Source organism: Salvelinus namaycush, unplaced genomic scaffold (genome assembly GCF_016432855.1).
Source record: "Salvelinus namaycush isolate Seneca unplaced genomic scaffold, SaNama_1.0 Scaffold420, whole genome shotgun sequence".
NCBI classification, from domain to species: Eukaryota; Metazoa; Chordata; class Actinopteri; order Salmoniformes; family Salmonidae; genus Salvelinus; species Salvelinus namaycush.
In genome coordinates, this window is record NW_024061110.1 from 66,812 (window position 1) to 90,378 (window position 23,567).

The 23,567-nt window shown below is 42.7% G+C and overlaps 1 protein-coding gene across 1 annotated transcript; it reads right to left on the reverse strand.

Annotated features, from left to right (window-relative positions):
- Nucleotides 1-5,389: 5,389 nt before the first annotated feature.
- On the reverse strand, nucleotides 5,390-23,354 carry LOC120041231 (piggyBac transposable element-derived protein 4-like). Its single transcript, XM_038986168.1, has 4 exons — nucleotides 23,315-23,354; nucleotides 20,839-21,802; nucleotides 20,452-20,709; nucleotides 5,390-5,908 (listed from the first exon to the last, which is right to left on the reverse strand). Exons 1-4 carry the CDS (start codon nucleotides 23,347-23,349, stop codon nucleotides 5,390-5,392), a joined length of 1,776 nt encoding a protein of 591 aa, XP_038842096.1. The 5' UTR covers nucleotides 23,350-23,354.
- Nucleotides 23,355-23,567: the final 213 nt, after the last annotated feature.

Here is a 23,567-nt window from a genome sequence, read left to right on the forward strand (position 1 = left end):
CAACACAAAATGTCACCTGTCATTGGATTTAGGTTGCCAGTTCGGTGAAAAATAAAAAAATACCTGATGTTCATGGCTTTTTACATATCGAATCAGTTTTCCACATTAATCAAACATCATCACATAGATTTGTTTTGTTGAAATGACGTGGAAACAAAGTTTATTCAACCAGTGGGAGGCTTGTAAATGCCCCCAGGAAAGGAAAACAAAGAACTCTTCATTGAGACAATGATAAACAGCAATCTGTGGGAGAGTTGTGGTGGATATTATAAAATAAGGATCTGCTGGAGTCCAAGTCAAACCAAGATTCTTTATTTCTGAGCTCAGAGAGAATAACAGTTACACAGCGCAGTGTAGACAGTCTTAATTCCTGAAGCATTGGGTGATGAGCACATATCTTTATAGTTTCCTGTTCCTGGGAGGGACTTTATTCATACAAGGATGCAGGTGCAAACTGGTTTGCAACGCAGGATGATACTCCCAAGAACAGGAGATTATAATAGGTCAGTTTCACAAGGTTAGTCTGTGGTGGTTAATTTCTGTATTACCAAATGAGGAGAGACAAACTTCACACACCAATCAGAGTTATACTTAAACTACATTTTTAATAATAAGATCTTTGCAATGACTTTCAACAATTCACTATTTCTAATGAACCGTTGAGAGTGGCAACACAATGGCTACTGAGATCTTTTATAGCAAAGATCCACTCCCTAGTCGACATAACAAACCACAGATATTAGGAACAGTTCACAAAGTGAGACTTTATAATGAGAAAGGAGTATCCCGTAGCCAGATAGCATTCGCTATATTTTATCATTCAGTTTGGTCCCTAAGACGAGGTTCTAATCTCTTTCCTGGTACTTCATAGCACAAAAACACCAACTCATCCAATGGCATAACTCAATTGTCAACTCTAGATACTCCCATCTCAAGTAAAACCCCTTCTTGACCCCACTCCTGGACAAGCTCACTGAGGGGAGTGAGCCTCTAGGTCATACACTATCCCAGGATAAGTGCAATAGGGACTGAGTTGAAAATCGACCAACCTCAGATATCCCACTTCCTGGTTGGATTTTTCTCAGGATTTCACCTGCCATATGAGTTCTGTTATACTCACAGACATCATTCAAAAAGTTTTCTATCCAATAGTAATAATAATATGCATATATTAGCATCTGGGACAGAGTGGGAGGCAGTTCACTCTGGGTACGCTATTCATCCATAAGTGATAATGCTGCCTCCTATCTCAAGAAAGTTAACCACAAAGCAAAAACAGGTTTTTAGACATTTTTGCAAATGTAAAAAAATACATATCTTATTTACATAAGTATTCAAACCCTTTGCTATGAGACTCGGAATGGAGCATCCTGTTTCTACTGATCATCTTTGAGATGTTTCTACGACTTGATTGGAGTCCACCTGTGGTAAATTCAATTGATTGGACATGATTTGGAATGGACACACCTGTCTTTATAAGGTCCCACAGTTGACAGTGCATGTCAGAGCAAAAACCAAGCCCTGAGGTCGAAGGAATTGTCCTTGAGAGAGGATTGAGTGACAGCACAGATCGGGGGAAGTGTACCAAAACATTTCTGCTGCATTGAAGGTCCCAAAAAACACAAGGTCCTTGATCATTCTTAAAAGGAAGAAGTTTGGAACCACCAAGACTCTTCCAAAAGCTGGCTGCCTGGCCAAACTGAACAATCGGTGCAGAAGGGCCTTGGTTAGGGAGGTGACCAAGAACCCGATGGTCACTGACAGAGCTCCAGAGTTCCTCAGTGCAGATAGGAGAACCTTCCAGAAGGACAACCAACTCTGCAGCACTCCAACAATCAGGCCTTTATGGTAGAGTGGCCAGATGGAAGCCACTCCTCAGAATAAGGCACCTGACAGCCCACTTGGAGTTTGCCAAAAGGCACGTTAAGGACTCTCAGACCATGAGAAACAGGATTCTCTGGTCTGATGAAACGAAGATTGATCTCTTTGACCTGAATTCCAAGCGTCACGTCTGGAGGAAACCTGGCATCATCCCTACAGTGAAGCATGGTGATGGCAGCATCATGCTGTGGGGATGTTTTTCAGCAGCAGGGACTGGGAGACTAGTCAGGATCGAGGGAAAGATGAACGGGGCAAGGTACAGAGAGATCCTTGATGAAAACCTGCTCCAAGGCACTCAGGACCTCAGACTGGGGCAAAGGTTCACCTTCCAACGGGACAACGACCCTAAGCCAACAGCCAAGACAACGCAGAAGTGGCTTCGGAACAAGTCTCTGAATGTCCTTGAGTGGCCCAACCAGAGCCCGGACTTGAACCTGATCGAACATCTCTGGAGAGACCTGAAAATAGCTGTGCAGCAATGCTCACCATCCATCCTGACAGAGCTTGAGAGGATCTGCAGAGAATGAGAGAAACTCCCCAAATACAGGTGTGCCAAGCTTGTAGGGTCATACCCAAGAAGCCTCAATGCTGCCAAAGGTGTTTCAACAAAGTACTTAGTAAAGGGTCTGAATGCTTGTGTAAATGTGAAATGTAAGTTTTTTAATACATTTGTAAAAATCCAAATCAAAATTCCTGTTTTTGCTTTGTCATTACGGGGTGTAGTTTGTACATTTTAATGAGGTAAAAATACATTTTAATCAGTTTTAGATTATTAAAGTGGCTAGAGATTTAAACGGCTTGGAAAATTCCAGAAAATGATGTCATGGCTTTAGAAGCTTCTGATAGGCTAATTGACATAATTTGTGTCAATTGGAGGTGTACCTGTGGATGTATTTCAAGACCTACCTTCAAACTTGACACCAGGAGAAAATCAAAAGAAATCAGCCAAGTCTGGTTCATCCTTGGGAGCAATTTCCAAACGCCTGAAGGTACCACGTTTATCTGTACAAATAATAGTACGCAAGTATAAACACCATGGGACCACGCAGCTGTCATATTGCTCTGGAAGGAGAAGCGTTTTCAGTCTCCTAGAGATGAACGTACTTTGGTGCGAAAAGTGAAAATCATTCCCAGAACAACAGCAAAGGACCTTGTGAAGATGCTGGAGGAAACGGGTACAAAAGTATCTATATCCACAGTAAAACAAGTCCTATATCGACATAACCTGAAAGGCCGCTCCGCAAGGAACAAAACCGCCATAAAAAAGACAGACTACGGTTTGCAACTGCACATAGGGACCAAGATTGTACTTTTTGGAGAAAAGGACAACAAAGTCAAGGTATTGGAGTAGCCATCACAAAGCCCTGACCTCAATCCCATAGAAAATTTGTGGGCAGAACTGAAAAAGCATGTGCGAGCAAGGAGGCTTACAAACCTGACTCAGTTACACCAGCTCTGTCAGGAGGAATGGGCCAAAATTCACCTGAGTTGGGTGAGAACATTTCGTTGAGGTGATGTGACAAAGTCTCACTTCTCATGAGAACGTCGTCCACATAGATTATCGTCCCCCTAGAGGCTGCGTCTGGCATTACCTTGTGCAGAAAGATGTTGAACTCTGAGGGGGAGTTCACATACCCAAGCGGGCAACGATTGAACGTGAAGAGCTTGTTCGAGAAAGAGAAAGCCAACTTGTGTTGGTCACGAGGGTTGACAGTCATGGTCCAGAAACCGTTTGCCACGTCGACGGTGGAGAAGTTCTTGGCATTTGCCACCTTTGGCAACTCTTGGTTGAGCTGTGTCATTGGCCAACGAGACAACGGAACCAGTTTGTTGAGTTGTCTATAGTCAACGGTAAGACACCATTTACCGGTTGGTTTTAGAACAGATGTCAGAATCGACATCCAGCCTGAACGTTGATGTGTCGTCAAGTGGCAATATGGGGGTTACTGCGAATGCCTTTGACAGACAAGTAAACAGCGTACCTCCCTCGCCATCTAGGTCTAGGGAGGATGGAAGAGGCCCAATCACGGGAACAACCAGTTCAAAATCATGGAAGAAGTAATCGATCAATGTTCCTAGCTGAGTGTGCCGAGGAATGGAAATATCCGCTTGAGTCAGATTTTGTACCGGGGGTAAGTGGATCTAGTGGTCAGTTCCAACAGCGGGTTGCCATTGATAGTTAGCCCCAAGTCGAATAGTTGCGGAGAGGGTTGGAAGAACGCAGTGGTGCCTTCCACCCGGTATCCGGGCGCCAGGTTCAGTCTTACAGAAACCTCTGTGGTTCTTGCCGGAATCATCATGGCGGACTCAGTTATCACCTTGCAAGCTTCAGGAATAGTCTGCCCGGATGCCATTCACACCGGGTCGAAAGACAAGGCATGTTGGTTTGGCTGCGCCAAAGACCAAAGAACTTGGTGTATGGTATCGAGTTTAACACCCAATCTTACCAAAATGTCCGCTCCCACATAGACTGTATGTGGGAGGTCTGCGACAACCAGTAGGTAGTGAGATACTTCCTTGGTTACAATGCGGATCGATAGCGCACACACCCCTGTTGCGGTGAGCGTCGTCTGGGGAGTCGTTCCCAGTGGAAATCTAAACGTTTTCGGCACAAGGGGATGGCAGTTAGCCATTTTCGAAATTTCGTTGAACATTTCCAAACTGATTGCAGATTTTTCTGACCAGGTTGCCAGTCTGGCATCCTCAACCATAATGCTGTTTAGGCACACGCCCCCTATCAGAGGAGGTCGGTATGTGGCTGGTGAATCACCCAAGCCACACAGGAAAACCTCATGTTCGGTTAAGTTCCAAGTTGAACTCACCTTGTCATCTGTCACCAATGGCGGACTCATGACCAAGTTCACCGGGTTTGCGGCAGATGCTGACGTCGAACAAACGCCGTTGCACAATGTATGACAGGTAGCCTTGGAAGAATGCGGTGAAGTCAACGGAGTTGGCATACATATTTGTGACCAGATTTGGTTGGTTTTCCAATCCATTAGTGGTACCAAGCGATGGTAACCAAGGCGTCCTCTATGTCTGCTAAGAATGTCTCAGTGTTGTTTGGCTTTCCTGGAACGGGGTCAAAGAGGCGGAAGTTTTTGATGATTTTGTCAAGGCGATCCCCGCCGAGTGCGCGGGGAGCATCTGGACCCTCCCGTTGGTAATTGTGGGTCGAAAGGCCAAGAGGAAAAGTCAAGCTGTGGTTGTGTTTGCGAGGAGGCCCCATGTCACTGTGGGCCGAATGGCTAAGAGAAAGAGGCTGAAATCTCCTGTCGTCTACATTCCCTCGTTCTCTGAGCTCCGGATGTGAGCCAGGTTGCTTGGTTTGGTTGTCCCGCAATAGTGCGTGACTGTTCTGGAGTTCCTACAGATGATACCTAAAGGTGGTGTTCTGTTTCATCGCAGATTCCATCTGGGAGTTGAGGGTGTTTATTTTAGACATGTAGGTGTCGCCCTTGCTCCGCTCGGCCTCATACTTATCTGTCATGGTTTGCAGGGAGGGGTCTCAAGTGTGGAGTGAAAGATCCAGTGATGCGATGTCCTTTTGTTTAGAGGTCACATTTTCCAACTTTCTCACCTGGTTTTTCTCATCCTTCATTAAATCAGCGACTTCAATGAGTTCTGCTGTTTTGTCCTCCAACTTGGTCATTGTGTTCATTAACTGATCGTCTTTGGTCTGCAGCTTTTGGAATAGAACATTATTGCTTTGAGGGGTTTCATTCACAACCGTTTGCAGGGCATCAAGTTGCTCGCCCCGGTTTCTAGCTAGCTCGTCAGATTCATCTAGTTTTGCGTGGACTTCATCGTATTTAGTTTTGGCTAAAACGAGTTGTTCCTTTCGGATACGGACTTGGTCAAGAGTTTGTTTGCGTTCTTTGTTATAAGTGTTAGCCAGATCTTCCAATTTATCTGTTCTCACACACAGTTCCTCGGCTAGCAGTAGCTTATCTTTTTCGGCTTTCGATGCCAGCTCCCTGGTTCTCTCCACCTGTGCCTTGAACTCCCCAGCTTCCTGCTCGTGCCTCTGTTGGGCACTGAGGTACTGGTGCACTGTCCATCTCTGCTGGTGGGCACTGAGGTATTGGTGCACTGTTCATCTCTGCTGGTGGGCACTGAGGTACTGGTGCACTGTCCATCTCTGTTGGGTACTGGTGCACTGTCCATCTCTGTTGGGCACTGAGGTACTGGTACACTGTCCATCTCTGTTGGGCACTGAGGTACTGGTGCACTGTCCATCTCTGTTGGGCACTGAGGTACTGGTGCACTGTCCATCTCTGGTGGGCACTGAGGTACTGGTGCACTGTCCATCTCTGCTGGTGGGCACTGAGGTACTGGTGCACTGTCCATCTCTGCTGCTGGGCACTGAGGTACTGGTGCACTGTCCATCTCTGGTGGGCACTGAGGTACTGGTGCACTGTCCATCTCTGCTGCTGGGCACTGAGGTACTGGTGCACTGTCCATCTCTGTTGTGCACTGAGGTACTGGTGCACTGTCCATCTCTGCTGCTGTGCACTGAGGTACTGGTGCACTGTCCATCTCTGCTGCTGGGCACTGAGGTACTGGTGCACTGTCCATCTCTGCTGGGCACTGAGGTACTGGTGCACTGTCCATCTCTGCTGGTGGGCACTGAGGTACTGGTGCACTGTCCATCTCTGCTGCTGGGCACTGAGGTACTGGTGCACTATCCATCTCTGCTGCTGTGCACTGAGGTACTGGTGCACTGTCCATCTCTGCTGGTGGGCACTGAGGTACTGGTGCACTGTCCATCTCTGTTGGGTACTGAGGTACTGGTGCACTGTCCATCTCTGGTGGGCACTGAGGTACTGGTGCACTGTCCATCTCTGCTGCTGGGCACTGAGGTACTGGTGCACTGTCCATCTCTGCTGGTGGCCATAGTTGAGGGCTAAACTGGAGAGAACCTTCACAAGGCCTCCGCCTGATGGTCTATTTTGGAGAGCGTCTGTCACAATGTCTGCATTTTTCTCGCTTATCTAACATTTTCAGCCCCTCGGCATAGTTAGGATTTGCATCGTTGCTGAGGTCAGTGATCAATCTTTCCGTGGGTGAAGGTCCACTGATTAGAGGGGGAATGGGTGGAAACACATCTGATGGATTGCTCGTTTTATGATGATCAGTTATTTCACTTTACGTAATATTTGGGTTTTTGAGTTGGAGGCTGCAAACACGATTTAACTCAGTTTGTAAATGTCAATGAATCATCAAGACTGAGTCAGTAATGCGAGTTGGTTATTACTGAACTTGCCAAAACAGATTTGATTGATTAAATCGGTTTTAATGATAAATCTAACCTGTATAGGCTATTTGGGAATTTTAACTTTAATTCACCTGAAAGAGTTGCTATCGCTAAGTTAACGTTGAAAAGTTTAACGATGTCTCATTGGTTAGAAGACATTAGTTTGTGTATTATTCCAATAACCAACCTGGAAAGGTAGTGTAGCAATTTAATGTATGTATTAAATTGAATGAGACAATGATATCCAATCAGTTGAGACTGGTTTGATATCATACAGCGTAACCTGAATTATTTTAAAGTAATTATTGCCGATTCTTCACCACCGGAGGTCTCTATTAACACAAGCTAAAATCGCCAAGGTATCAGTGAAGGTGGAATTTCACAATGCTGTTAAAAGGTCTCCTTAATAAACACCATTGAACTGGTAAAACGGATTTAATCTATTAATCAATTTGAATGATTTGTCAACCCTGTATATGCTAAAGGTATTAGCTTTAATTAACCTGAAATAGTTGTTATATCTAAGTTAATGTGGAAAAGTTTAACCATCTCATTGGTTAGAAGACATTAGTGTGTGTATTATTCCAATAACCAACCTGGAAAGGTAGTGTAGCAATTTAATGTATGTATTAAATTGAATGAGACAATGATATCCAATCAGTTGAGACTGGTTTGATATCCTACAGCGTGACCTGAATTATTTCATGAAAAATGACTGGCGATTCTTCGCCAGAGGTTACTGATAGCGCAAGCTGAGATCTCACATGATTCCCGCCCGGCGCGGGAATTCACTATGAACAAAGGGGAAAACAAAAATGGCTGATCTGGCGCAATGCTTAGCTTTCCTTCCACTTCGCCGCGCAAGGGAAGTTCCCCCCAACAAGGGAACGGGTTTACTAGGTGACGTCTCACGTTCAACCCTTAAACTCTTCACGTTACCAAATGCGAGAGGTAGAAAGATAATGGCTTCGGTCAAACGAATATATCTACTCAAATTTCCGTAATGGCTGGCTCATATGTCCTCTGCTCTAGGAATTGCTTATGACCGAGTCAGATCACTCCTGAAAGCGACCTACTAGTTGGTCCACTAGTATTATTCTCAGAATGTCTACATCGGCTGGTACATATGCCCTAGCACGTAGCATTCAGTAGACCCTCCGACACACTGACATTCGTCAGATGTACCACAGGGGTGGTTCTCTCCCGACCAGTATCTGGGTGAAATGGAACGACACACACACGCTTCTCCCACACCAGTCCTGCCTATAGCTATTAATGGTATATATGTATCTTGCTACACAATTGGTATGGAATTAACCCAAAAGTGCGGCCATAGTTTTATCTTCAATGCCTCCCACGGGGTGCCAATATGTTGTGACGTTGTATTAGTTAATGTGACGACTGCTGCTCATCGAATGATTAACGGTTTATAATTGCGTAATTAAATGAATCAGACAATTATTAACTCATTAACCTGGGCACCATGGGAAAATTAGTTTTATTGAGTTTCTATTTCCCAAATTACCTCAAAGAATATCAGAATATCGATTTGACAACAGTCGCTAATTAATCAATTTCCTCTACAGTCTCATTGTGAACGTCGCATAATCCAGGAATCTGCACAAACCCGAGTCCCACCAATGAGTTCGTACCACACCAATTTTAGTTGACTATTTATTTACTAGAAAGCTAAAATGATAATAGAAGATACGCATAAACAAAAACACAGTCTAGGCTGTTGATTAGAACTTAGTACAACGGGCCAACACACTCTGACGCGTGTTACCCCAAAATGGGGATTTAAAAGAGAGAAAAAGAAAAGGTACACGAGAGAAATATCCCTTTGGGTGCATTTGACAGCTATGCTTATTTGAACCCTAACCTTGCCCCGAACTGCCGCACTTATGGGTCAGAATATAATGATGTACTTACGTGTTGAAGGTCTCCGCTGTGGGTCTCTCCGCGTGGGCCGTTTAGGCTTCAAGAAATGACGCACTTCTCGGGTGCAACTCTCTGGTTGTCCTCACGATGTCAGTGTCCTTTTTGCTTAGTGGTCTGATTCCTCACCCTTGTTCTGAAAGTATTCTTCTGAGGACAGCCAGCCCTGTAGCTCAGGGCTCACGGCGTAGGAATGAAAACAGTGTAGATACCACGATTCGATGGGGGGTTGAGACCGGGTGGTCCGGCTTGAATTCACCCGCTTAGATGCAGCTATTCATCCATAGCATGAGAAGAAAAGGATTCCTTTGTCTTCAACCTCGTGTTGTGTTTTGGGTTCGTTGACTACTCAGACCTTTGCTGCAGCTCGGGTCACTTAGTCTGATATGTTAATTCTTAACTCACATGTCTTATACCCTCGGGTCAGATGTGGGCGTAACCGCCTTTAGGGCAATTCTCTGGGCCTACCAAGTTATGAGGCAAGGTCTAGATTTTACTCAAATCCAATTTTAGACAACTAACTTCACATTTCATCTTTACCAAAACATTCTCTTTGATTTGAACATTTTCCACACAACGTACAATGTATAAACATCAAGCATATACTAGGAAAACTCTTAAAGTTACAATGTTTTCATAATGACGTCGTCATCATTATCAACCAAAATATAAACAACAATTTCAACGATTTACAGTTCATATAAGTCAGTCATTGTAAATAAATAAATTAGGCACTAATCTATGGACTTTACATGACTGGGCAGGGGCGGAGACATTGGTGGGCCCTGGAGGGCATACGCCCACCCATTGCGGAGCCAGGCCCAGCCAATCAGAATGAGGTTTTCCCCACAAAAGGGCTTCATTACAAAGAGAAATACAAGTCGGGTGGCTGGTCTCAGACAATGTGGAGGTCCTTGGCTGGCGGCGTTATATGTGGTCTGTGGTTGTGAGGCCAGTTGGATGTACTGCCAAATTCTCTAAAACGACGTTGGAGGCGGCTTCTGGTAGAGAATTTAACATTCAATTATCTGGTAACAGCTCCAGTGGATATTCCTGCAGTCAGCATACCAATTGCACACTCCCTCAAAACTTGAGACATCTGTGGCATTGTGTTGTGATAAAACTGCACATTTTAGAGTGGCCTTTTATTGTCCCCAGCACAAGGTGCACCTGTGTAATGATCATGCTGTTCAGTCAGCTTCTTGATATGCCACACCTGTCAGGTGGATGAATTATCTTGGCAAAGAATAAATGTTAACCAACAGGGATGTAAAAAATTCTGCAATCTTTTTTTTTAGCTCATGAAACATCCAACACTTTACATGTTGCAATTATATTTTTGTTTATTGTAGTAACTATCAGTTTTAGGAAAAATATTTCAACTTATTTTTTACTTTACTCAATATATGACTTCAGCGATAGTCAACATGTTGAAAACCTGTGAATGTCTAAATAAGAAATTGGGCCATTTAAACAGCAGGTGTCGAACACTTTAGACAACGGGGAGAATTTTTTGATGTGCTTTGTGTCTTCGACGTAAAAACAAGTTTTAGACTTCCACACAAAATTACTTCTTTACTTATTTTATGTTTAACCTGTTGAGGATAGAGGGCGCTATTTACACTTTGGGGAAAAGTCGTGCCCAATTTAAACGGCCTCGTACTCTATTCTTGCTCGTACAATATGCATATTATTATTACTATTGGATAGAAAACACTCAAGTTTCTAAAACCGTTTGAATTATATCTGTGAGTAAAACAGAACTCATTTTGCAGCAAACTTCCTGTCAGAAAGTGAAAAATCTCAAATCGAGGCTCTGTTCTAGGGCTTGCCTATAAATGTGCTTGATATATATTAGTATACATGCACTTCATACGCCTTCCACTAGATGTCAACAGGCAGTGAGAGAAGAAATGGAGTGTATAACTTGATCTGAGGTCGAATAAAAGCTCTTGGCATGACGTGACACCAGTTTCCTGTTTTCTGGAGCGCGCGAGAAGGGACCTGGTATTGCCTTCTGAAAAGCTGTCGTTATAGACGACTAATATCTCCGGCTTTGATTTTATTTGATAAATGTGACAATATCATCGTAAAGTATGTTTTTTCAATATAGTTTTATTAGATTATTGAAATTTTTTCGGGACGTTAGGCGTGTTGCTTTGTCTGCGTTTGTTCACGAAGGAGAGCTTCGCGCCACTTTGCTAGCTTTCCGTGCTAATTGACTGCAGAAGAGGACATTCTAAAACCAAACAACGATTGTTCCCGACAAAGGACCCATTGTACAACATTCTGATGGAAGATCATCAAAAGTAGGACCCATTTTATGATGCTATTTCATATATCTGTCGTACATGTGTACTATTAGTTTGCGCCCAGATTTTGGGCACTCTCTCGCCATAACGTAAGCTGGATGTCGTAATGAAGTTATTTTTAGAATTCTAACACGGCGATTGCATTAAGAACTAGTGTATCTATAATTTCCTATACAACATGTATTTTTTAGTAACGTTTATGAATAGTTATTTGGTCAGAATAGGTGAGTGTCCTAAAAATATCCGGACTTTCTGGGAAAAAGATGCTACGTTAGCACAATGTATAACCACTGATTTCAGCTCTAAATATGCACATTTTCGAACAAAACATAAGTATGTATAACCTGATGTTATAGGACTGTCATCTGATGAAGCTTGTCGAGGTTAGTCAAAAATTATATATCTTTTGCTGGTTTGTTACGATCGCTAGCTTTTGCTGCTGGTAAATGTCTTGTGTTTCTGGCTATTGTGGTAAGCTAATATAATGCTATATTGTGTTTTCGCTGTAAAACACTTAAAGAATCGGAAATATTGGCTGGATTCACAAGATGTTTGTCTTTAATTTGCTGTACACCATGTATTTTTCATAAATGTTTTATGATGAGTATTTAGGTATTTCAATTTGGTCTCTGAAAAATGTCTGTGCTTTTATATTTGTATTTGGTGGTGAGCTAACATAAATATACGTGGTGTTTTCGCTGTAAAACATTTTAAAAATCGGACATGTTGGCTGGATTCACAAGATGTTTATCTTTCATTAGCTGTATTGGACTTGTTAATGTGTGAAAGTTAAATATTAAAAAAATATATTTTTTGAATTTCGCGCTCTGCCTTTTCAGTGGAATGTGGGAGGAGTGGCGCTAGAGGAACCCCTGTCCTAGACAGGTTAAGGAAGTGTGTAGGTCGCATTCTGTATCATACAGCTATGAAAGTTATATATTTAGAACAGCTATGAAAGTTATATATTTAGAACCACCTGCTCAATTGGAATCCAGCGACATCTGTGTCCTAGAACTGTTTAGTTTTTTGTGTTCGGACTGGTAAAACAGGATGAGTAAAATAAGTAATGTAAACATATCAGTAATTACCAGGAAGCTCTACATTTATTTTAAAATCACACTAAGATTGTTAAAACTGGCCTCAGGTTATTGAGGGATCTGATTAGGATTTGCCCTCATAGCAAGGTTGGTTTATCATGTGGAGGTTTCATTCAGGTCTCTATTTTTTAAAAACACACTGTCTTTGGCAGGAGAAAGACCAGACTCAGAGGAACCAGAGCCAGGGATGTCCAAACCAGCAAGACGACACCAGTGCTCCCACTGTGGAAAGGGATGGAACCGATTATGGGACCTGAAACAACACAAGAGAATACACACAGGGGAGAAGCCTTACCACTGCTCCCAGTGTGGAAAGCGGTTTAACCGGAAAGGTTATCTGAATGAACATGAGAGAATACACAGAGGGGAGAAGCCTTACCACTGCTCCCAGTGTGGAAAGCGGTTTAACCGGAAAGGTCATCTGAATGAACATGAGAGAATACACAGAGGGGAGAAGCCTTACCACTGCTCCCAGTGTGGAAAGTGTTTTAAACAGTCAGGGGAGCTGAAACGGCATGAGAGAATACACACAGGGGAGAAGCCTTACCACTGCTCCCAGTGTGGAAAGAGTTTTAACGATTTAGGGAACCTGAATCGACACGAGAGAATACACACAGGGGAGAAGCCTTACCACTGCTCCCAGTGTGGAAAGTGTTTTAAACGGTCAGAGGACCTGGAACGACACGAGAGAATACACACAGGGGAGAAGCCTTACCACTGCTCCCAGTGTGGAAAGCGGTTTAACCAGAAAGGTCATCTGAATGAACATGAGAGAATACACAGAGGGGAGAAGCCTTACCACTGCTCCCAGTGTGGAAAGAGTTTTAACGATTTAGGGAACCTGAATCGACACGAGAGAATACACACAGGGGAGAAGCCTTACCACTGCTCCCAGTGTGGAAAGTGTTTTAAACGGTCAGAGGACCTGGAACGACACGAGAGAATACACACAGGGGAGAAGCCTTACCACTGCTCCCAGTGTGGAAAGAGTTTTAACGATTTAGGGAACCTGAATCGACACGAGAGAATACACACAGGGGAGAAGGCTTACCACGAGAGAATACACACAGGGGAGAAGGCTTACTACTGCTCCCAGTGTGGAAAGGGTTTTGACGAGCCGGGGGAGCTGAAATGGCATGAGAGAATACACACAAGGGAGAAGCCTTACCACTGCTCCCAGTGTGGAAAGTGTTTCAACCAGCCGGGGGAGCTGAAATGGCATGAGAGAATACACACAGGGGACTTGCTGTCTTATATTGTTGACTGATAATGATTACCTGTTTTTACCATATGAACTTGAATTGTACAAAGTATACTAAAACATATATTTGTATGTTTTTATTAGAAAACATGAATTGAATATGGAGTTTGAATATAGAGTAGGTCAGATTCCTTCTGTTTTAAATGGTCCTTTTTTAAACTCTGACACTGTGTGTGTGTTTATCTGTGTGTCATTCCTCCAGCACTGCAGATAATCAAGTGATATTTGGATGTGATGCATTTGTTCCGTTGTTTACATTTGCAATGTTGGCCCACTGATGATTTAATGAAATGAAAATGTTCACAGACTCTGTAATGCAAAATGTTAATTGTATGTGTCCACATATCTGAGTATGTGACTAACCTTGTGAAACTGTCCTATTATAATCTGGTGGATGAATCAGAATTAGTTGGGTAACATAGATAATTAAGATCTCTTATCTGCATAATATGCTGATGTGATATACTTGTTATTAGAATGTATCCCTTCGGACTCTGGTGATGGCAGTTGCACTTCTTCCCTCAGCTGGGGCTCAGTCACCTGGGGCCCAGAGAGGGGAGAGGTCAGGCTTGTCTTTCACATGTCCCTGGTGCTATGCAGAATATCAGGAAGGGAAGAGGACAGGAGGGAACATTGTCTTCATATGTGAATGTATCTGTTAAACTATGTGAAGGGATGGTGTGATTAATGGGGAACCACTTACTGGTTTCCACAATGTCTGTGCGCAAGTCACTCCCTCCTTTGGCATTGGGGGGAGGTGTATGGCAGTGTCTGGAACCATTGTATGTCCTCTCTGATGTTGCACTTATCCTGGGATAGTGTATGACCTAGAGGCTCACTCCCCTCAGTGAGCGTGTCCAGGAGTGGGGTCAAGAAGGGGTTTTACTTGAGATGGGGGTATCTAGAGTTGACAATTGAGTTATGCCATTGGATGAGTTGGTGTTTTTGTGCTATGAAGTACCAGGAACGAGATTAGAACCTCGTCTTAGGGACCAAACTGAATGATAAATTATAGCGAATGCTATCTGGCTACGGGATACTCCTTTCTCATTATAAAGTCTCACTTTGTAAACTGTTCCTAATATCTGTGGTTTGTTATGTCGACTAGGGGGGTGGATCTTTGCTATAAAAGATCTCAGTAGCCATTGTGTTGCCACTCTCAACGGTTCATTAGAAATAGTGAATTGTTGAAAGTCATTGCAAAGATCTTATTATTAAAGATGTAGTTTAAGTATAACTCTGATTGGTGTGTGAACTTTGTCTCTCCACATTTGGTAATACAGAAATTAACCACCACAGACTAACCTTGTGAAACTGACCTATTATAATCTCCTGCTCCTGGGAGTATCATCCTGCGTTGCAAACCAGCTGCACCTGCATCCTTGTATGAATAAAGTTCCTCCCAGGAACAGGAAACTATAAAGATATGTGCTCATCACCCAATGCTTCAGGAATTCAAACTGTCTACACTGCGCTGTGTAACTGTTATTCTCTCTGAGCTCAGAAATAAAGAATCTTGGTTTGACTTGGACTCCAGCAGATCCTTATTTTATAATATCCACCACAACTCTCCCACAGATTGCTGTTTATCATTGTCTCAATGAAGAGTTCTTTGTTTTACTTTCCTGGGGTCAAACTGTTGCGTGAAATAGAAAATGTCCTCTTGTCCCGTGCACTGTAGTCAGCAGCTCACATATACAGTGATGGTAGGCTACATACACAATGAGATTATTATGGATGAGAGCAACATTATTTGTCAAATGGCAACCAAGCATCAATCATCATGTCACCAGAATAAGACCATCCAAATGTATTGGAAAGGAGCATCAAGCTCATCACATGCAGTTTCACCACCCTGTGAAGTTCATTACTTATTTCATCTGTAGCCTAATAAACTACATGGTTTCCCAAGTCGTAGAGGGAGGACCACACAACATATCATCACTTGACTCCAAGTTAACTAAGATATGATGTTTATTATATACATATTTGCTCATAAAGGAGTTTCCACCTCCATTTCTCACTTATACATTTTTACTGACACAAAAAGACCCCACCATGTCAAACGAACTAACATCTGTCTGCATTTATAAAAGTGTGCAGGCATATCCTGTTTCCATCAGCCCCGTCATTACTTTAGAAATGGTTGGATCAATATCCACCTTCATGATATGGATGAAGCCTGATTTGGAATGTCTGAGTAGTTCTGATGTCATAATACACTCCTGTGATAATCAAGTGATATTTGGAATGTCTGAGTAGTTCTATCTGATGTCATAATACACCCCTCTGATAATCAAGTGATATTTAGAATGTCTGAGTAGTTCTTGCTGGCTTCATAGTTTACTCCTCTGATAATCAAGTGATATTTACATGTGATACATTTGCTCCATTGTTTCCATTTGACGTCAGGAAGAGAATGGGCTGATCGTGGTGGTACTATTCTATAGGTAAGGCTGTCCAATATGAATGTTCAATACACACAATAGGTTTGATCGGTAGCCAGTTAGCTAGCTGCTACGTCTTTGTCCACACAGCAGCTAGCTATCAACAAAGTAAAAATGCCCTCCAGGACTGGTGGTGGCAGCAGTGTACTACAACCACTGTTTACCGGAGCTTCCTGAGGGGAAAATAATTAGGCTGTATTTTGCTTGATTAACCATCCAAAATGTTATGTGAGTAAAGTCATACCTTATAAAAAAAAACTCACAACAGGTGTGATGGAAACAGGTTCTCAGAAGACTGAGGTGGGTTTTCCTCAAACTTTTTACCTGGGCTTTGCTCCTTTCATATTTATTTTGATCCTGACAAACTCCCCAGTCCCTGCTGGTGACAAGCATACCCATAACATGATGCTGCCACCACAATGCTTATTGTGTGGTTAATGTGTGGTCTATCTCCAGGTCATCAGACTGATAAATAGTCACCTCTAGCCAGCCTCCGCACAGTATCCTGCCCTGAACTTTAGTCACTGTTACACTGCCGTCTACCACCCAGTACTCCACCCTGTATTCTAGTCAAGGCTCATCCTATATAACTACTACTGTACACACCTTTTCTATTCATATACAGTCCATAATGTCTATGCACACCATCATATACATTGTAAACTAACTGTATATATATTTATATTCCAGACTCTGACATTGCTCGTTCTACTATTTCTATATTTCTTCATCCTTGAAATAAATTGTGGGGATTTGCATGTATTGATTTGTATTGTTAGATATTACAGCACTGTTTCAATACAACAGGGATGACATCAGAGAAATATGTGTATGAGACCAATAACATTTGATTTGATCTGGTCAGAGGTGTGCAGACAACAGATGGTGTTTATGGTGCAGAGGACTGTGGACTCAGTGGAGGACATCCCAGCCACTTGGCAGTGTTGACACTGTTACTTCCTACCTGACTGGTAGTAGGACTTCACTGCTACTTCCTACCTGACTGGTAATAGGACTTCACTGCTACTTCCTATCTGACTGGTAATAGGACTTCACTGCTACTTCCTATCTGACTGGTAATAGGACTTCACTGCTACTTCCTACCTGACTGGTAATAGGACTTCGCTGCTACTTCCTACCTGACTGAAGGCTGTAGGAATGAAGATATACGATAGCATAACTTCCTGTAGGCAGTGTAGCATAACTTCCTGTAGGCAGTGTAGCATAGCTTCCTTTAGGCAGTGTAGCATAACTTCCTGTGGGCAGTGTAGCAGAACTTCCTGTAGGCAGTGTAGCATAACTTTCTGTAGGCAGTGTAGCAGAACTTCCTGTGAAAGTAGTGAAATGAATGACATTGAATGAAAAGGTGTGGCATTTACTTCTGTGTATGTCCAATGTATATTGTGTGATCAAAATCTACTATAGAAATTATAGTTTTCTTAGTTGACCATACTTCAATCAACTTTCCCAGCATGAACAGCAGCCTCAGAACAATTTCGTATTTATAATGACAGCATGGCAAAATGCCTCCTATGGGGCAGTAAACACAGATCTGGTTACTTTGAAATTCTGCCCCTGAACAAGGCAGTTAACTTCTCTTGGGTAGGGGGAAGCATTCGGAATTTTGGATGAAAAGCATGCCCAAATTAAACTGCCAGCTACTCATCCCACGAAGATATGATTATGGTATATTTGGATAGAAAACACTCTGAAGTTTCTAAAACTGTTTGAATCATGTCGGTGAGTATAACATTTTTTTTTTTGAGGTCACTCTCTTTTCAATGAGTTTTCATTGGGAAACCAGATTTCTAAGGGACCTTCTTGCAGTTCCTACCGCTTCCACTGGATGTCAACAGTCTTTAGAAATTGGTTGAAGTTAATTCCTTTGTGTAATGAAGAAGTACGGCCATCTTGAAGGAGGGTCACTCGAAGTGTCCTGTTAGAAGCGCGTGACCAGAAAGCTAGCTACAGTTGGTTTTAATCCTGTATTGAACACAGATCATCCAGTCTTCAATTTTATTGATTATTTACGTAAAAAACTACCAAAAGGTGTATTACAAAAGTAGTTTGACATTTTTTGCCAAAGTTTACAGGTAACCTTTGAGATATTTTGTAGTCACATTTCACAAATTGGAACCGGTGTTTTTCTGGATCAAACGTGCCAAATAAATGGACATTTTGGAGATATATATCGACGGAATTAATCGAAAAAAAAAGGACCATTTGTGATGTTTGTGGGACATATTGGAGTGCCAACAACAGAAGCTCGTCAAAGGTAAGGTACGAATTATATTTTTATTTCTGCGTTTTGTGTCGCGCCTGCAGGGTTGAAATAAGCTTCTCTCTCTTTGTTTAGAATGGTGCTATCCTCAGATAACAGCATTGTTTGCTTTCGCCGAAACGCCTATTTGATTTCTGACATGTTGGTTGGATTCACAACCAGTTTAGCTTTAATTTGGTATCTTTCATGTGTGATTTAATGAAAGTTAGATTTTTATAGTAAAACATTTGAATTTGGCGCTCTGCATTTTCTCTGGCTTTTGGCCAAGTGAGACAGTAGCGTCCCGCCTAAACTCAGATTTTTGGATATAAATATGAACTTTACCGAACAAAACATACATGCATTGTGTAACATGAAGTCCTATGAGTGTCATCTGATGAAGATCATCAAAGGTTAGTAATTGAAACCTCTTAGAACTACCCCCCCTTCTTTCAATTTCCGCCTGAAGACATACCCAAATCTAACTGTCTCTAGCTCAGGAGCAAGGATATGCATATTCTTGGTACCATTTGAAAGAAAACACTCTGAAGTTTGTGTAAATGTGAATTGAATGTAGGAGAAGATAACACAATAGATCTGGTTTAGATAATACAATGAAAAAACAATACGTTTTTTCTTTTTAATTGTTGTATCATCATCCTTAAAATGAACAAGATAAAACAAACATTTAGATATGAATATGGGAACAATTTCAGTGTAAAACATAAGGCAACAGTACTTGTGCAAAGTTTCAGATTGATAATTTCCAATATGAGTGTGCTACATGACATTTATCATGAAGTCACCCAGGTATCCCACACATGTAGCCCAAATGTACCCAAGTGGCCAAATTGGTGAAGGTATACATTTTGAAACAAATAACTATATACAAAATACCAAAATGGTATTCTAACACCCCCCCCCCAAAAGGGGAAAAAATATTGAAAAAAAATATTTACAAAATAACATGGGTAACTATTTACACACTTTCAATATTTGGAAGACCCTCAGTCCTCTATCAAATCAAATATATGTACATATCCCTTCCTACATCAGCTAATATCTCAATGTGCTGTACAGAAACCCGGCCTAAAACCCCAAACAGCAAGCAATGCAGGTGTAGAAGCACGGTGGCTAGGAAAAACTCCCTAGAAAGGCAAAACCTAGGAAGAAACCTAGAGAGGAACCAGGCTATGAGGGGTGGCCAGTCCTCTTCTGGCTGTGCCGGGTGGAGATCACAGTGGTTGTAGAGGGTGCAACAGGACAGCACCTCAAAAGTAAAAATGAACAGTTTAGGGTTCCCATAGCCGCAGGCAGAACAGTTGAAACTGGAACAGCAGCAAGGCCGGGTGGACTGGGGACAGCAAGGAGTCATCATGCCAGGTAGTCCTGACGCATGGTCCTGGGGCTCAGGTCCTCAGAGAAAGAAGGAGAGAAAGAGAGAGCATACTTAAATTCACACAGGACACCGGATAAGACAGGAAAAGTACTCCAGATATAACAAACTGACCCTAGCCCCCCGACACATAAACTACTGCAGCATAAATACTGGAGGCAGAGACAGGAGGGGGTCATGAGACACTGTGGCCCCATCCGATGAGACCCCCGGACAGGGCCAAACAGGAAGGATATAACCCCACCCACTTTGCCAAAGCTCTACACAATATTCTGCTGCTGATGCCAGATGCCATAGCAGTCTCTTTCTGATGTAAAGCAGAGGGTCACCGAGCATGTGGTGCAGGTGATGGGGGACTTCATCTTGCAAACAACACAGCAACGCCTCCATGCTGTGCCCTTTTGGCCCTTAGGCACATCCATGCCTGCACAAATATATTTGGGCAGATGAACACTTGTGGCAGGAGCAGAAGGGACAGGGTGTGGTGCAGTGGTGCTGTAGCCAGCAAGCTCCTTGATGAGCTGCTCTCTGAAGGCTTTCTGTGAGAGGAAGGGCTTTCCACAGCTCTTAGCCATTTCCTTGTGTAGGATGAATGCATTCACCACAGCAATGTCGATGAAATGATAGAAGAAGGTCTTGTACCATTTCATTGTCTTATGCAGAACATTGTAATAGCCTATCAGCGCATCTGATAGGTCCACACCTCCCATGCTCTTGTTGTAGTCCTTTACTGCAGTTGGAATGGGGACATTTTTGGTGGTCCATACCCCGGCACCATCCTTGACATGTCTGACCACATGATCCCCACTGAAGGACTTGTGGATTGTTGTGCACATCACCACCTCTCTGGTATCCATCCACTTTACAAAAAGCAGGCCATCTTCACGGATCCATCGCATGGTCCCCCGCTCAGCCCGCTCAGGCATGTCGTTCACCTTCGTCTTCGGAAAGCCCACCCTGTTGGTACGAATGGTGCCACAAGCCCACACTTCCCGCTTCCTCAGGTCTGCAAACAGGGTAGGGCTTGTGTAGAAGTTATCCACAAACAGTTTGTAGCCCTTCCCTAGCAGTTGAAAATCCAATAACTCCATTACAGAGTCATAGCCAAGTCCCTTACCGGTAGCAAAACTGTTCCTCCCCTCATAGACAAAAACATTGCATGTGTAGGCACACACAGAATCAGCCAACACAAACAGCTTGTAACCCCACTTGGTTGGTTTGTTTCGCATGTATTGTTTGAGGCCAATTCTGGCCTTTGAGGCTACCATCCTCTCATCGATTGACACGTTCTGGGCTGGCTGAAAGTACGTCTTGCAGGCCTCAACAATGCTGGAGTAGAGAGGTTTGATTTTGCACAGTCTATCAAACGTTGCTGTGCCTCTCTTCTTGTCATTCTCTTCATCAACCTTTGGGTCACTGATATGAAGCGCCTGTGAAAGAACCAGAAACCTTTTGCAGGACATAACAGTCATGGGGAAAGGCAGTTGGTCGAGTGATGACGTTTTCCAGTAGTCCGTCAGGCTTTTCAGCTTCACCATCCCCATGTAGATGACCAGTGAAAGGTAGCAGAAAAAGTCTGACATGGATATGGGCTTCCATGCTACCTTTTTGCCTGCCTGCTTCTTCTTCCCATACTTATTCGTGTTAGACACGAGCGAATCTACAACGGATTGTGTGAAAAACAACTGAAAAAGCTGAAGGGGGCTGTAAATTGTGGTCGAGTTCACCTGAGGTCCTGGCTTCCTTTTCGGCCGAAAAGTTGGTTGGGGTGGCTCCACATCATCTTCTAGGACAGTGTGCCAACGCCCTTCTGTCCCTTTGTTAGCAGGTGGCACACTTCCCCTCTTCCGCTTCTTTGTCGGTGCCTTCACACCTGTAGATGGCCCAGAGACAGCAGGGGTCCAGCTGGATGAACAAGTTGGCGCTGGGGGCTCCCAGTCGGAATCAGTGCCACTGTGAATGAAAATGTTCAGTTAGAATAGTTTCACATCTGAGCCCTGTATCAACAGGTATAATAAACATATATAAAGAGTACAGGGAACATAAAGTGCTGTTCCATTTCACTTTGGCCATTTTGTGGGCCTGCCTCAAATAGGCCATTTCATGTGGGGGTGGGGTGTAGCAACAGACACACGCGCCTCGGCCATGCTCCCTCTAACCGTAATATATAGCCTAGTTAGAGAAAGCATGCTGGCTCTGTTGAGATGTATGGGTTTGCTGTTACATTCTACTCCATTCCATATATACACACTGCTCAAAAAATAAAGGGAACACTAAAATAACACATCCTAGATCTGAATGAATGAAATATTCTTATTAAATACTTTTTTCTTTACATAGTTGAATGTGCTGACAACAAAATCACACAAAAATGATCAATGTAAATCAAATTTATCAACCCATGGAGGTCTGGATTTGGAGTCACACTCAAAATTAAAGTGGAAAACCACACTACAGGCTGATCCAACTTTGATGTAATGTCCTTAAAACAAGTCAAAAAATGAGGCTCAGTAGTGTGTGTGGCCTCCACGTGCCTGTATGACCTCCCTACAACGCCTGGGCATGCTCCTGATGAGGTGGCGGATGGTCTCCTGAGGGATCTCCTCCCAGACCTGGACTAAAGCATCCGCAAGGCATTCTGGAACTTGCATTCAAAAGCGTAATTCAATACCAACCAATACAATTACATATGTAAATAACTGTAAAGAAATATCTTTAGATACAGCTCAATGAATTAACGTAAACATTAACTCTGTAACACATTAAAGTTACAACAGTTATGGAGCGCTGAGCTCAGATAATCTCATCCTATTCTTTTGCAGTAAATCCTTTTTTAAATCTGACAACGCAGTTGGATTAGCAAGATTCTAGGCTTTTGAAGCATGTGAGACACTTGTATTTTCAGGAATGTTTAATATGACTATTTGTGGCGATCACCGTATGTTGTCTATTTTCAAACCCGGATCCGGGATCGGTAGTTAAGAGAAGTTAATTTTACCTCTATTTCTGCTTTTTGTTACTCCTCTCTTTGGCTGGAAAAATGGCTGTATTTTTCTGTGACTTGGCTCTAACCTAACATAATCGTTTGGTGTGCTTTCGTCGTAAAACCTTTTTGAAATCGGACATTTTGGCTGGATTTACAACAGGTGTATCTTTAAAATGGTGTGAAATACTTGTATGTTTGAGGAATTTAAATTATGGGATTTCTGTTTTGAATTTGGCGCCCGGCAGTTTCACGGGCTGTTGACGAGGTGGGACGCTACCGTCCCACATACCCTAGTGAGGTTAACAAGAAATTTGTGGAGTGGTTGAAAAACGAGTTATAATGACTCCAACCTAAGAGTATGTAAACTTCGACTGTGTATAAATATATATATATAAATAAATCAACAAAAAATATCAAATGAATATGCGACCATTTAAACAACTGCATTAGCATGAGAAGCAAAAACCTATTTTACTTACTGGTCTAAAAGTGGATCTTTTCCTTCCAAAAACATTTCTTCCGCGCTGGAATCATAACTGTGGTCACTCACAGAGTCCTCATCCATTCCTTCTGTGTCACTCTCCTGGTCAATTTCTGCAATAATATCATCAAAATGATTATACTTGGACTGAGATTTAGCTTTTCCACTCTTAGTAGCCATGTTTAACTTTTTCAGATTTGAGAAGTTTGTAGAAGAGAACGAACTGCTGTGAAACGTAAACTACAGTGCGT

What these genes read in the sequence shown, in the direction of transcription:
- LOC120041231 (XM_038986168.1), bottom strand. Translation starts at nt 23,349, where the DNA reads ATGTTTTTGGAAGGAAAAGATCCACTTTTAGACCA. An exon ending in AAAGATCCACTTTTAGACCA is followed by an intron (nt 21,803 to 23,314) that starts GTAAGTAAAATA and finishes TTTCATTCACAG; the next exon opens with TGGCACTGATTCCGACTGGG. An exon ending in CAGACCTGAGGAAGCGGGAA is followed by an intron (nt 20,710 to 20,838) that starts GTGTGGGCTTGT and finishes CTTTTTGTAAAG; the next exon opens with TGGATGGATACCAGAGAGGT.